The sequence below is a fragment of the Rhinoderma darwinii genome, chromosome 4 (genome assembly GCF_050947455.1).
Source record: "Rhinoderma darwinii isolate aRhiDar2 chromosome 4, aRhiDar2.hap1, whole genome shotgun sequence".
NCBI classification, from domain to species: Eukaryota; Metazoa; Chordata; class Amphibia; order Anura; family Rhinodermatidae; genus Rhinoderma; species Rhinoderma darwinii.
Genome location: NC_134690.1, coordinates 177,696,315 through 177,710,634, shown reverse-complemented (window position 1 = coordinate 177,710,634; position 14,320 = coordinate 177,696,315). Strand labels below are relative to the sequence as shown.

General features: G+C 38.8%; 1 protein-coding gene across 1 annotated transcript in view; it reads left to right on the top strand.

The window, feature by feature from the left end:
* The window catches only part of CSMD1 (CUB and Sushi multiple domains 1), a 1,675,903-nt gene that overhangs the window by 1,234,370 nt on the left and 427,213 nt on the right, over positions 1-14,320 (top strand). The window contains exon 18 of the mRNA XM_075861938.1: positions 11,951-12,139. Coding sequence (XP_075718053.1) covers positions 11,951-12,139 — 189 coding nt within the window. The remainder of the gene's footprint in view (positions 1-11,950; positions 12,140-14,320) is intronic.

The window sequence follows — 14,320 nt, the reverse complement described above, 5'->3', positions numbered from 1 at the left end:
AGACATTAAAGCGTAAACCATAAATTATAGTGTGAGTATTAAGAAAGTGATAATTTTTGGCTTGTTTGTTTAAATTTTATATGGCAGCAAAATAGCTGTCCTACAAAAATAAGAAAACTGTCTCTAGTGCCACCTATAGGTAGAACACTGTAAGTCAATATCAAACCCTCTAAATAGCCTGGAAATATGACTTGGGCTATCAGCAAACCAGAGACCCTTTGTTACTTCTCTTCAGAGTAGAGTTCTGGTTGGCTGTTGTGCCATGTGTTCTGGTTCTCAGAAGGGACTGATTCTCCTTGTGGAGATCCAGCTGGTTGGGAGACTTTAGGGCAAAGCTCCCTGGGAAAAGTATGCAAATTATCTCTCCTCTCTAGTGCACACCATAATTAATGAATGCTTTGCTCTCCACATATTATTCCTACTGTCAATGTAATGTAAAGATTTACATTGAAGTTATATTGCATAATTCAATGTATATTTTCATTCAAATATAGTAACTATGCCATAGATCAGTCCAAATGCTTATTATTTCTGGCTGTATATTACCTTGAGTGCAGCCCTTTCATTAAAACATCCTTCATACATGGCATACTTTTAATACTAGCATTTATAAAATGTGACAGCACAATGTATGTTTGAATAAAGAATGAAGGTCTCATTAACTCAAGAAACATTTATGTTTGATTTCAGTGCATATTATATATTATCACAGCTCATGGAATTAAATCACATTTTTAATGAAATCCCATTGAGCTTTCCCTATTTTTGTTTTAGCTTTTGATTTTATCATTGATTATTGGGTGTTGGCCTATGATTAAAGGTCTGCGGTTCTAATTGCCCCTCCCTGCTTGCCAGATGTCCTTAACCCCTTAGTGACCACCAATACGCCTTTTCACGTTGGTCACTAAGGGGCCTTAGGCTAGGCCGTTGACTTTTCACGTTGGCCCAGTCTAAGTCATGCATGGGTGTCCCATGCAGGCTGGAGCCGGGGCTCTGCTGTCTGATGACAGCTGGGCTTCCTCTCCACCACCTGTGATCGAAGTAAACTTTGATCGCGGATGTTGGATGTTAAATGCCGCCGTCAATAGCGACCGCGGCATTTAACTTGTTTACAGAGGGAGTGCGCTCCCTCTGCCACCCATCGGCGGCTCGCAAATGCAATCGCGATGGGGTGTCTTGGCAGCCGGGGGATTGATAAAAGCCCCCAAGTCTGCCCTGGACATATGCCTATTAGGACGTGCCGGAGGCACGTCCTAATAGATTGCCTGTCAGATTTACACAGACAGGCAATAATGCTCTGGTATACGAAGTATACCAATGCATTATAGCAGCGATCTGAAGATCGCACAGTAAAGTCCCCTAGTGGGTCTAATAAAATAAGTAATACATTTGAAATAAAGATTAATAATAAAAATTACAGTAAAAAAATAAATATAACCAGTTTTTTCCATAAAAGTGGTTTTATTTAGTAAAAGTGTAAAAAAATAAATAAAAGTACACATATATGGTATCGCCGCGACCGTAATGACTCAATTAATAAAGTTAACATGTAATTTAAACCGCAAGGTGAATACCGTAAAAAAAAAAATGCAAAAAAACTATTGCGAAATTGCAATTTTTTCCCATTGCCCCCCAAAAAAGTCATAATAAAAATGAATCAATAAGTGCCATGCACCCCAAAACAGTACCAATCAAAACTACGTCTCGTCCCGCAAAAAACAAGCTAAAAAAATCACCATATTGATGGAAAAATAAAAACATCACGGCTCTTGGAAAGCGACGATGCAAAAACAAATAATGTTAGTTCAAAAGTATTTTTATTGTGCAAAAGTCGTAAAACATAAAAAACCTATACATATGTGGTATCGCCGTAATCGTACCGACCCATAGAATAAAGGTAACATGTTATTTATGCAGCACAGTGAACGGCGTCAATTTAAAACACATATAACAATGGTGGAATTTCAGGTTTTTTTTTATAATCCCCCCAAAAAAAGTTAATACAAGTTAATAAAAAAATTATATGTACCCTAAAATGGTGCTATTAAAAAGTACAACTAATCCCGCAAAAAACAAGTCCTCATACAGCTATGTTGACGGAAAAATAAAAAAGTTATAGCTCTTTGAATGCGACTATAGAAAAACGAATAAAATAGCTTGGTCATTAGGGCCTAAAAAGTCAGTGTTTCTATAAACTGAGAATCCATTATTTTCCATTGCCCTACACTGATTAATAATCCAATGATAAGCTTAGGATTTCTAATATTGGGCAACACATCAGTGATCAGTGATATGACAGTTTCTACTCTAATATGAGTTCTTTTTTTTGTAAGAATATCCATAGAATCCATTTTCTGGTTCTTGGTTCTGACTTGAATTTTACTGATATAATTCATCAAATTAAATTTTTATCAGTACTGTTTGATTTTATGTCCTCTACATTGCACACAATCTTTTTTTTTTTTGTTACAAAACTCACAAAAGTTTTTATTGCAAACACATCACACATTACATTTCATCAGAGGATGTGTCACCAGGACAGGCACATTGGAAGTGAACCTGTCACATTGAGGACACTGTCATATCTGTGGGCAGCATGTTATAAAGCAGGAGGAGCTAGGAAGATGATTTTATAGTTTTGTAGAAAAGATTAACCCTTTCAAAACAACATTTTTTGTTTTTTCATTTTCGTTTTTCACTCCCCGCCTTCCACGAGCCATAACTTTTTATTTTTCCATCAATAGATTGGTGTGAGGGCTTATTTTTTTGGCGGGAGTGTTTGTAGTATCTATTTCCACTATTTAAAGTACGATAAAATGTACTGGGAAACTTCAAACAATTTCTTTGCGGACTGAAATTGGAAAAACTGTGATTCCTCCTTTTTTTTGGGGGTTTCGTTTTCACGATTTTGACCCTGCGGTAAAAGCGAAAACGTTATTCTGCGGCTCAATACAATTATGGTGATACCTAATTTATATAGTTTTTTATATATATATTTTACTACTTTTACAAAGAAATAACTATTTTTTATTTTTTTTGTCGATTGAGCAAAGTGAGGGCTTATTTTTTGCGGGACGATCTTTAGTTTTTATTGGTACAATTTCTTGGTACATACAACTTTTTGATCACTTTTTTTCCTATTTTTTAGAGCTAAGTTGGCCAAAAAAATGTGATTTTGGCATTTTAATTATTTGTTTTTATGGCGTGCAAGTTAAATAATGCAATATTGTAATAGATCAGACTTTTACAGATACAATGATACAAATTTTGTTTATTTTTTTTATTTTTACATTACTTTAGAGGAAAAATTGTTGTTGTTTTAAAAAAAAAATTGTTTTACTACTGATAATAACTTAGGGGACTTGAATCAGCAATTGTTAGATCGCTGGTACAATACACTGCTGTACTAATGTATTGCAGTATATTGTCATATTTACAGGCTTCTGTTCAGCCCTTCCAGAGGCACAGCTTAAAGAGGCTCTGTCACCAGATTTTGCAACCCCTATCTGCTATTGTAGCAGATAGGCGCTGCAATGTAGATTACAGTAACGTTTTTATTTTTAAAAAAATGAGCATTTTTGGCCAAGTTATGACCATTTTTGTATTTATGCAAATGAGGCTTGCAAAAGTACAACTGGGCGTGTTTACATTAAAAGTACAACTGGGCGTGTATTATGTGTTTTACATCTGGGCGTGTTTACTACTTTTACTAGCTGGGCGTTAGGAATGGGAGTGTATGATGCTGATGAATCAGCATCATCCACTTCTGTTCGTTAACACCCAGCTTCTGGCAGTGCAGACACACAGCGTGTTCTCGAGAGATCACGCTGTGACGTCACTTACTTCCTGCCCCAGGTCCTGCATCGTGTCGGCCACATCGGCACCAGAGGCTACAGTTGATTCTGCAGCAGCATCAGCGTTTGCAGGTAAGTAGCTACATCGACTTACCTGCAAACGCCGATGCTGCTGCAGAATCAACTGTAGCCTCTGGTGCCGATGTGTCCTTGCTCGTCCGACACGATGCAGGACCTGGGGCAGGAAGTGAGTGACGTCACAGCGTGATCTCTCGAGAACACTCTGTGTGTCTGCACTGCCAGAAGCTGGGCGTTCTGAAGAGAAGTGGATGATACTTCTATACACAACGCCCAGCTAGTAAAAGTAGTAAACACGCCCAGATGTAACACACATAATACACGCCCAGTTGGACTTTTACTTTAAACACGCCCAGTTGGACTTTAGCAAGCCTCATTTGCATAAATACAAAAATGCTCATAACTTGGCCAAAAATGCTCGTTTTTTTAAAATAAAAACGTTACTGTTATCTACATTGCAGCGCCGATCTGCTGCAATAGCAGATAGGGGTTGCAAAATCTGGTGACAGAGCCTCTTTAACAGAGGCAAGTTGAAGGCAGATCTGGGATCCATCATTATGCCCCTGGGGTGCCATGACAACTATCGTCATTGCAGTATCACAGTGGGGGCCGATTAGCTGTCAGAGAGGGCTATCCACCTCTTTTTAGTGCCTCAGATTCTGCAGTCGCAGCATTTAAGGGGTTAAATGGCAAATGCCCAGGAACAACGCAATCGCTTTTCCTCGCTGTTAATCCCGGGTGTCAACTGTAATACAAAGCCAACACCCACAGCGTATGGAGCAGGCTCAGCGCGTGAGCCCGCTCCACACATCACACCCTGCACCAGGACGTGCCATTGCATCCAGGTACACAAAGGGGTTAAATATAATTTATTGATTTAAATTCCTACTCATTCTAAGCTTATGAGTCCAGTGGGCAGACATATGCAGTGATTGATGCAAAGATTTAGTACAAAAGATTGAAGAATATCAGTAGCTCTGCAAACTATATAAAGTATGCAATTGACAAATAATCATATAGATCAATTTATTAGGCTACGCTTTTCGATGCCGCACTTTGGAATTCATCAGGCTATATACAGAGCAAGTATGCACAAGGAGCATTTATAGTATGTACAAATAAACACAAGATAGAAGAGGTTGGTGACGTTATTAAACTTTAACAGGTTATCCCTGATGCAAGGCCGTAACATCCATGAGGTGAGATGAGCATCTCGCCTCAGTTGGCGGCCTGCTGCTTCTCAGAGGGGGCGGTGGCGCCACTGAAACCAGCCGCCGCTACCCCCTCCTGAATTATAATTGTACCTGCGTCTATAGGACACAGATACAATTACATGCATAAGCGCTGAATGGCTATTTAGCGCCTTTCAATTACTTAAGCGGCGCAATGTCATCATCACGCTACTTGCGATGTTGATTGATAGGGCAAGGGAGCCTGCCAATCAGCACCTTTCAACGACGCAACATTGAAAGGCGCTGATTTGCCAGGCAGAATCATTTGCCCTGCCACTCAGCGCCTTTTAACGATGCAAGCGGTGCGATGATGTCATTGCATCGCTTGTGTTGTTCAGCCCCAGCAGACCCGCTCAGAAGAAAGCAGTTCTGCATTGCAAGAGGACGGGAACGAGTTTAGTTGAGTATGTAAAGTTTTTTTTTCTGTTAAAAGTGTGAGGGGCTATTTGTGGAGCGCTATTTACAGGGGGCTGTATGTGGAGGCTATATGTGGAGATATTATCTACATGTGGTAGGGGCTATATGTGGGCCACTATCTACAGGGGGGTCTGTATGTGGGGGCTATATGCGCAGCACTATCTACAGGGGGCTGTAAGTGGGGCTATATGTGGAGCACTATCTATAATGGGGTGGGGGCTATATGTACAGCACTATCTACAGGGAGGCTATATGTGGAGCACTATCTACGGGGGGTGGGGCTATATGTGAAGCACTACCTACAGGGGGGCTGTATGTGGGGGCTATATGAGGAGCACTATCTACAGGGGGTGGGGGTTATATGTGAAGCACTATCTACAGTGGGGGCTGTATGAGGGGGCTATATGTAAAGCACTATCTATAGGGGTGGGGGCTATATGTGAACCATTATCTACATGGGGCTATATGTGGAGCACCATCTATCGGGCAATGTCTACAGGGGGCACTATATACAGGGTGCTCTATGGGGGCCACTATCTACAGGGGGCACTGTATGTGTGGGGGACACAAAGTATGGTGCAATTATAATCAGGGACACAGTATATGGTTCTATTAGAATTAGAAGTTCAGTGTATGGCACTCTTATATGTAGGGGCGTTGTGTGGGGCACTATGAGAATTTTATCTTCGTTTATAGGTGCCAAAATGTTTGAAAAGTGAAAAACTGCAGAAATGGGACATGGCCGGGAGACGTCATCATAGAGGTCTGGACCGGATGGAGACGTCACCTGTGAGTCATTTAATGTAAATGTTTATTCTGCCTCTAATCAGCACTGTAGTCACTGTATGATTTGCAGCGAGATAATGGGTGGAATGATTTTTTTTTTTTTTTGTGAGACTGCTAGTGATGTAGAACAGCCAGGGGGATGTCAATCAATATCTGGGGGGGCACCATTTCAATTTTTGCTTCAGGCAGCGGAAAAGCTAGAATCGGCTGTGACCTGATGGATAACCCATGTGACGACTTAAGAGAGATAATCATGTACACTAGATATGCACAAAACAGGTAAACAAACAAGATAGGGTATATGCATGAAGTCAGTAAATGAGATTGGTAAAAAAAAATAGCATACACAAATGTAATGGATAAATGAATAAATACATGTCTAATCCACAAGCGTAATAAATAAATACATGCCTAATTCCAATGTTCGTTTCATTGAGGTACATATATATATATATATATATATATATATATATACATACACACACAGGTCCTTCTCAATGAAATAGAATATTATCAAAAAGTTAATTTGTTAACTTATTTCAGTAATTCAATTCAAAATGTGAAACTCATATATTATATAGATGTCACGAAGCGGCTTAGTGGACCCACTAGGCCAAACCGCCGTAGCGGGGAGGCAGCTGGCCAAAGAACAGGAAACCCCAGAAATACAATGTCCCGCACAAGGGTACCTGGATAGTCCAGACGGTGGCTGCAGCTCTGGCACTGATGTAGATGGTTGCAGCAGATAACGCCAAACGTGGCGGATGACACAGGTGCCGCAGGTTGTGCCAGACGTGGCGGATTCCTCCGGACGTGGCAGATGACACAGGACGTGGCGGATTCCTCTGGACGTGGCAGGTGACACAGGATGTGGCGGATTCCTCCGGACGTGGCAGATGACACAGGACGTGGCACGACTAGATACTAAAGGCACAGCACGGGAAACAGGAACAGGGAACAAGGCACGGGTAACAACTGGAACGGGAAACACTAAGGGACCATTTGCAAGACAGACTGGGAAAACTAACAATGCTCAGGCAAGGATCAGAAGGCCTGGGGCCTTCTTATAGACCAGGAAATCGTGGCAGTTGATGATGATGACGATTTCCTATGTGCGCGCACTGGCCCTTTAAGGCCGGGCACGAGGGTGCGCGCACACTACGGGACACAGGAGAATGGAGCGGAAGTGTTGCTATCAGTTTGTGAAGAGTGGGAAAAGAGGGTTGCATTGACAATCCAACACAATGGGCAGCACTTTGAACACATTTTATAAGTGGTCAGAAACTTGTAAATAACTCATGAAAGAATAAAGTAATGTTAAAACCAAGCACACCATTGTTTTTCTTGTGAAATTCTCGATAAGTTTGATGTGTCACATGACCCTCTTCCCATTGAAAAAACTAAAGTTGGATAAAAAATGGCCGACTTCAAAATGGCCGCCATGGTCAACACCCAGCTTGAAAAGTTTCCCCCCTCCCATATACTAATGTGCCACAAACAGGAAGTTAATATCACCAACTATTCCCATTTTATTTAGGTGTATCCATATAAATGGCCCACCCTGTAGTTTTAGGCAGTTGTGGAAAAATGCTGCAAAGTAAGAGTGCTTTCAAAAATAAAAGTGTTAATAGTTTTTTTTATCAATTAACAAAATGCACAGTAAATGAACAGAAGAGAAATATAAATCAAATCAATATTGGGGAGGACCACATTATGCCTTAAAAACAGCATACATTCTTCTAGGTACACTTGCACACAGTTTTTGAAGGAGCTCGGCAGGGAGGTTGTGCCAAACATTTTAGAGAACTAACCACAGATCTTCTGTGGATGTAGGCTTCCTCAAATCCTCTGTCTCTACATGTAATCCCAGACAGACAAATGTTGAGATCAGAGATCTGTGGGGGCCATATCATCACTTCCAGGGGTCCTTGTTCTTCATTACGCTGAAGATAGTTCTTATTGACATTAGCTGTATGTTTGGGGTGGTTATCCTGCTGTAGGATAAATTTGGAGCCAATCAGACGCCTCCCTGATGCTATTGCACGATGGTTAAGTATCTGCCTGTATTTCTCAGCAATGAGGACACCACTAATTCTGACCAAATCCTCAACACCATTTGCTGAAATGCAGCCCCAAACTTGCAAGGTACCTCCACCATGCTGCACTGTTGCCTACAGACATTCAGTATTGTACCACACTCCAGCCCTTCAGCAAACAAACTGTTTTCTGTTGTGGCCAAATATCTAAAATTTTGACTTATCAGTCCAGAGCACCTGCTACTATTTTTCTGCACCACAATTTCTATGTTTTTGTGCATAGTTGATTCGCTTGACATTGTTTCCGCATTGAAGGAATAGCTTTTTTGCTGCAATTTTTCCATGAAGACAACTTCTGGCCAGACTTCTCCGAACAGTAGATGGGTGTACCTGTGTCCCACTGGTTTCTGCCAGTTCTGAACTGATGACACTGCTGGAAAATCTTCTGATTTCGAAGGGAAGTAAGCATGATGTCTCTTTCATATGGTGGACTAAGATTCCTTGGCCGGCCACTAAGTATACGATCCTTAACGTTGCCCGTTTCTTTGTGCTTCTTCAAAAGAGCTTGAACAGCACATCTTGAAACCCAGTTTGCTTTTAAATCTCATCCTGGGAGAGACCTTGCTGATGCCGTATAACTAACTTGTGTCTTGTTGCAGTGCTTAGTCTTGCCATGGTGGACTTGTGACATGAAACTGTCTTCTACAGGTATGTTCACACACACACTAATTACGGACGTAATTCGGGCGTTTTTGCCCCGAATGACGTCCGAAAAATGCGCCTCTATAGCGTTGACAAACATCTGCCCATTGAAAGCAATGGGCTGACGTTTGTCTGTTCTCACGAGGCGTATATTTACACGCCGCTGTCAAATGACGGCGCTTAAATTGGCGCCCGCGTCAAAGAAGTGACCTGTCACTTCTTGGGGCGTAAATGGAGCCGTTATTCATTGACTCCAATGAAAAGCAGCACCAATTACGTCCATAATGGACGCGGCGTTCAAGCGCCTGCACATGCCGTTACGGCTGAAATTACGGGGATGTTTTCTCCTGAAAACATCCCCGTAATTTCAGCCGTTACGGACGCTGCCGTGTGAACATACCCTACAGCCTCATCTTACCATCATAGTTTGGCTGGTCCTCATCCAGTTCCTCAAACAGCTGTTTCTGTTAGTTACTGTTTAAACCTACAAATAGGAATGATGATCATTATCGCCTGACTATAATTCTACAAAATCCATGAGTTTGTGCAAGTGTATCTAAAAGAATTTATGCTGTTTTGTAGGCAATGGGTGATTCCACCAAATATTGAATTGACTTAGATTACTCTTCTGCGCATCCACTTTGTATTTTGTTAATTGATAAAAAAATATTAACACTTCTATTTCTAAAAGTATTTTTACTGGGCAGCATTTTTCCACAACTGCCTAAAAATTTGACAGTACTGTATATATATATATATATATATATATATACATATATATATATATATATATATATATATTTATATATATATATATATATATATATATATATATATATATATATATATATATATATATATATATATATATATATGCATACATATCATAAAACAATGCAAAACAAGATACTTTATTATGTGAAAAAATGCCTACATCAGCATTGTGCCTGAGAGAGCACAACCCGATCAGATTAGTGTATAAACTGCTACTTGCTTCTGTTGGAGGACATTCATAATTGATCTGCACTTTGTGGCGCTGTATCTCCTTTTTTACTGTCTAGTCTTTCATTGAGTGATTGATAGCTTTCCCTGTTTGAACAGGCATACAGCAATAATTGTCAACCATTGAGTGACTTCGCGTGTACAAATAAGCCCAGAATAAATAGACATTTATATCAATATTAACTCTCCTCCAGAAGGAAGAAAACTTTCTCTCTAGTGCCACCTTATGGATGACTATCCTGTAAGCCAATGTCTAACCATTTATAGAGCCTTTCAACTCAATTTGGGTTAATAGCCAAACCTTATAAAGATCCAGATGGAGTCTTTAAGGCAATGCTCCCTTGAGAAAGAGTATGCAAAGCCTTGCCCTTATGTATCCCTACCAGCTAGATCTGCTTAAAGAGGCTCTGTCACCAGATTTTCAAACCCCTATCTCGTATTGCAGCAGATCGGCGCTGCAATGTAGATAACAGTAACGTTTTGTTTTTTTTCAAAAACGAGCATTTTTGGCCAAGTTATGACCATTTTTATATTTATGCAAATGAGCCTTTCTTTAGTACAACTGGGTGTGTTTAAAGTTATGTCCAAGTGGGCGTGTATTGTGTGTGTACATCTGGGCGTTTTTACTTGTTTTACTAGCTGGGCGTTGTGAATAGACGTGTATGATGCTGACGAATCAGCATCATCCACTTCTCTTCGTTAACACCCAGCTTCTGGCAGTGCACAGACACACAGCGTGTTCTCGAGAGATCGCGCTGTGACGTCACTTCCTGCCCCAGGTCCTGCATCGTGTCGGACGAGCGAGGACACATCGGCACCAGGCGACAGAGGCTACAGTTGATTCTGCAGCAGCATCGGCGTTTGCAGGTAAGTCGATGTAGCCTCTGTCGCCTGGTGCCGATGTGTCTTCGCTCGTCCGACACGATGTAGGACCTGGGGCAGGAAGTGACGTCACAGCGTGATCTCTCGAGAACACGCTGTGTGTCTGTGAACTGCCAGAAGCTGGGTGTTAACGAAGAGAAGTGGATGATGCTGATTCGTCAGCATCATACACTTCTATTCACAACGCCCAGCTAGTAAAACAAGTAAAAACGCCCAGATGTACACACACAATACACGCCCACTTGGACATAACTTTAAACACGCCCAGTTGTACTTAAGAAAGGCTCATTTGCATAAATATAAAAATGCTCATAACTTGGCCAAAAATGCTCGTTTTTGAAAAAAAAAACACGTTACTGTAATCTACATTGCAGCGCCGATCTGCTGCAATACGAGATAGGGGTTTTAAAATCTGGTGACAAGAGCCTCTTTAAAGTGAATCAGTACCTTCCAAGAGCTGCTTGAAAGGCATCACACTAGGCTAGCCAGAACTTTAGGCAGTACTGATCAGGAGCAACAACTCTGAAAAAGTGATAATTAATACTAGAGAAACAGAGTCTTAAAGCCAATATATGTAAAAAAAATATCAAAAATGCTTTATTTAAATATACAGAACAACAAACATTTAAAAAGATATATATGACAGGAGAAACTCAATAAGTAATCAACATAGAAATACATCAGGAAAACCAGAGTTATGAATAGTGAACCCTATTGTATAGGTTGCAGTAAGAGTATCACTGGTATAAGGTATGGTAAATTACACTCAGTACACATATTAGTACTAATACAGGACATAAATAGTCCAAAGAAGAAACATAGTGTACTAGAGAAATACATATAGACCGTACCCTGAATCTTCAGGGAAAAACAGGATATTCTTACCCATGAGTGTCTTTAAATGTTTCCTGATTATCTCTGTGTGCGCCCCAACGCGCGTTTTGCGACTGTCCGCTTCCTCAAGTGTTTTGGAGACACCATGGGTTTAATTTGTTTTTCTTTTTGTTAATTTGTTTATCAGGTGTTACTTTAGAATTGGATTCATGTCTTGACCCAGGCATACCAGTAAACGGTCATCGGCATGGGAAACACTTTGGTATTGGTTCCTCTGTGGCTTTTACTTGTGACGCTGGGTACATTTTAAGTGATGAGGAACCAATAGTTTGTGAAAGGAACCAACAGTGGAACCATGCCTTGCCTAGTTGTGATGGTAAGTTGTATAGGTAGTGCTACCTTACTATGTAAAAGCAATCTAAATATTTTTATTGTTTTATATTAATTACTCATGTAGGATGCCCAGATTTTTTTTCAGGTTCATATTAAGAATTCAGTGGAAAATACATGATTTTTACTTATTTCATATTTCTGGATTAATTGTTACATGACTAAATTTCTGCCTCTAGATTTTGATACTTAGTGCTCTTGACACATATAGGTTTTCAGTCTTCTCAACACTGTTCTATAACTATGACACTGGAAGGCCCAGAATTCTGTTATCAAAGTGGACCTCTGAAGGCTTACAGGCTGTCAACAACTTGACATGTCTTCAAAATTGACAAATGCAGACCACTAACATCTGCAAGCCTTCCACACCAAAATGTGCAGGCATCTAACACTGACGTTTGTTGGCTTTCAGTAATAATTCTCAGAGGCTATCTTCACTGATGTGACAAAGACATTAATACTCAGCACTTGTAACTTATTCATGTTTGTATAACATTCTTTTTTTAACACATACAAAAAATAAAACAATTTTTTTTATATATACATTCCAATTGTGTTTCAATAACACTCCTTAAAAAAAAAATTTTTTTTTGTTACTTTATTGGAAAACTAAAGCAAATTTCATATTCGTACAATCATCATAGTCAGATGATTTACTCATCTAAAAATAATATTTTTAATCTCCTATCTAAGTGTTTTCTGTCTATATCACCATTTTATCTGTACAGTACAAAGAATTGAACTCCCTAATGTATACAATGGAATCACTTTACTGAATATATTAGTAAGGAAATGGAAAAAAATCTATGTGAACAAAAATCTGTTTGTCCAAGGGACCACTTGGTGATTTTTCTTATGCTGCAAATGTTTATGAGCATGCTTCATAAATAAAGAATAACATCTCCAAATAAATAATTCAGTAAGGCAGTTTAGCCTTTGCTTCCTCCATTCAACTCTTTTGGGAAAATTGAATTATTCTATCATTTTAAAAACCACAGGTGTCACGTTACAAAATATACATTTAAGTATATATAATTATGAGGAAAACGGTTATTTTTATGGTATCCAATGGAATTGAATACAATTTTGTCCATAGGATAACTGGCCTACTCACATTGTGCTGTTGTATAATATAATTAATGTAAATATAGTTTGACCTTAACCAATAAGATTCCTGTTTCATACAAAGAGAATGAAGTGATGCATTATATAAAATTGCCTAATTAAATATAAATGGTTTAATGTATTCATGTTGACTACTAAGATAGTATTTAGTGGATAATGCAACTTGTTAGACCATTTAAATGGGTTGTCCACGGGGACAACTTCTTTCCTAAAAATAGTTAGCTCCTAGACCCCCAACAATTAACTGCTATTGATGGCGAATTCTTGTACACATATATCTATCTATCTATCTATATATATATATATATATATATATATATATATATATGTAGATATATATAGATATATATATATATCTATATATATATATATATCTATATATATAGATATATATATATATATATATATATATATATATATATATCTATATATATAGATATATATCTATCTATATATATATATATATCTATATATATATATATATATATATATATATATATATATAGATATAGATATAGATATATATTTATTTATTTCTTTTAAAGCAGCCTCTGCAGAGGAACTCCCAGGGGGGGACCCCATGTATGACTTTCATATGCCATGTGGGGCATAGACACAGTTCTCTTCATGATACAACCACTTTAAGACTCAAGTCATACCACTTGGATTGTTTGAGTTAAGAACATTCCATAAGTTATTTAGAAATGCTAATATGCCCAGTTTTGGGAAAGTGGGAAATGTTATGAATGATTAATATGACTAATATTAGTGTTACTGCAGTATATTAAATATGACCCTGCATATACTAGTACATGAGACATACACACATACACATTTGTTTTACTTCAAAATTCATCACCTTTATCATCATCATAGTAATAATAATATGATTTGTCCATTTTAAACAGTAATTTACTACAGAGGTAACATTTAAAATATAAATTTACTTTCTACATATACAAAATAATCAACTATTAAATGATTATGAGTTTGATAGACTCAGGGGGTTTTCCTGGACATGGATTTATAATTATGGCTGCAG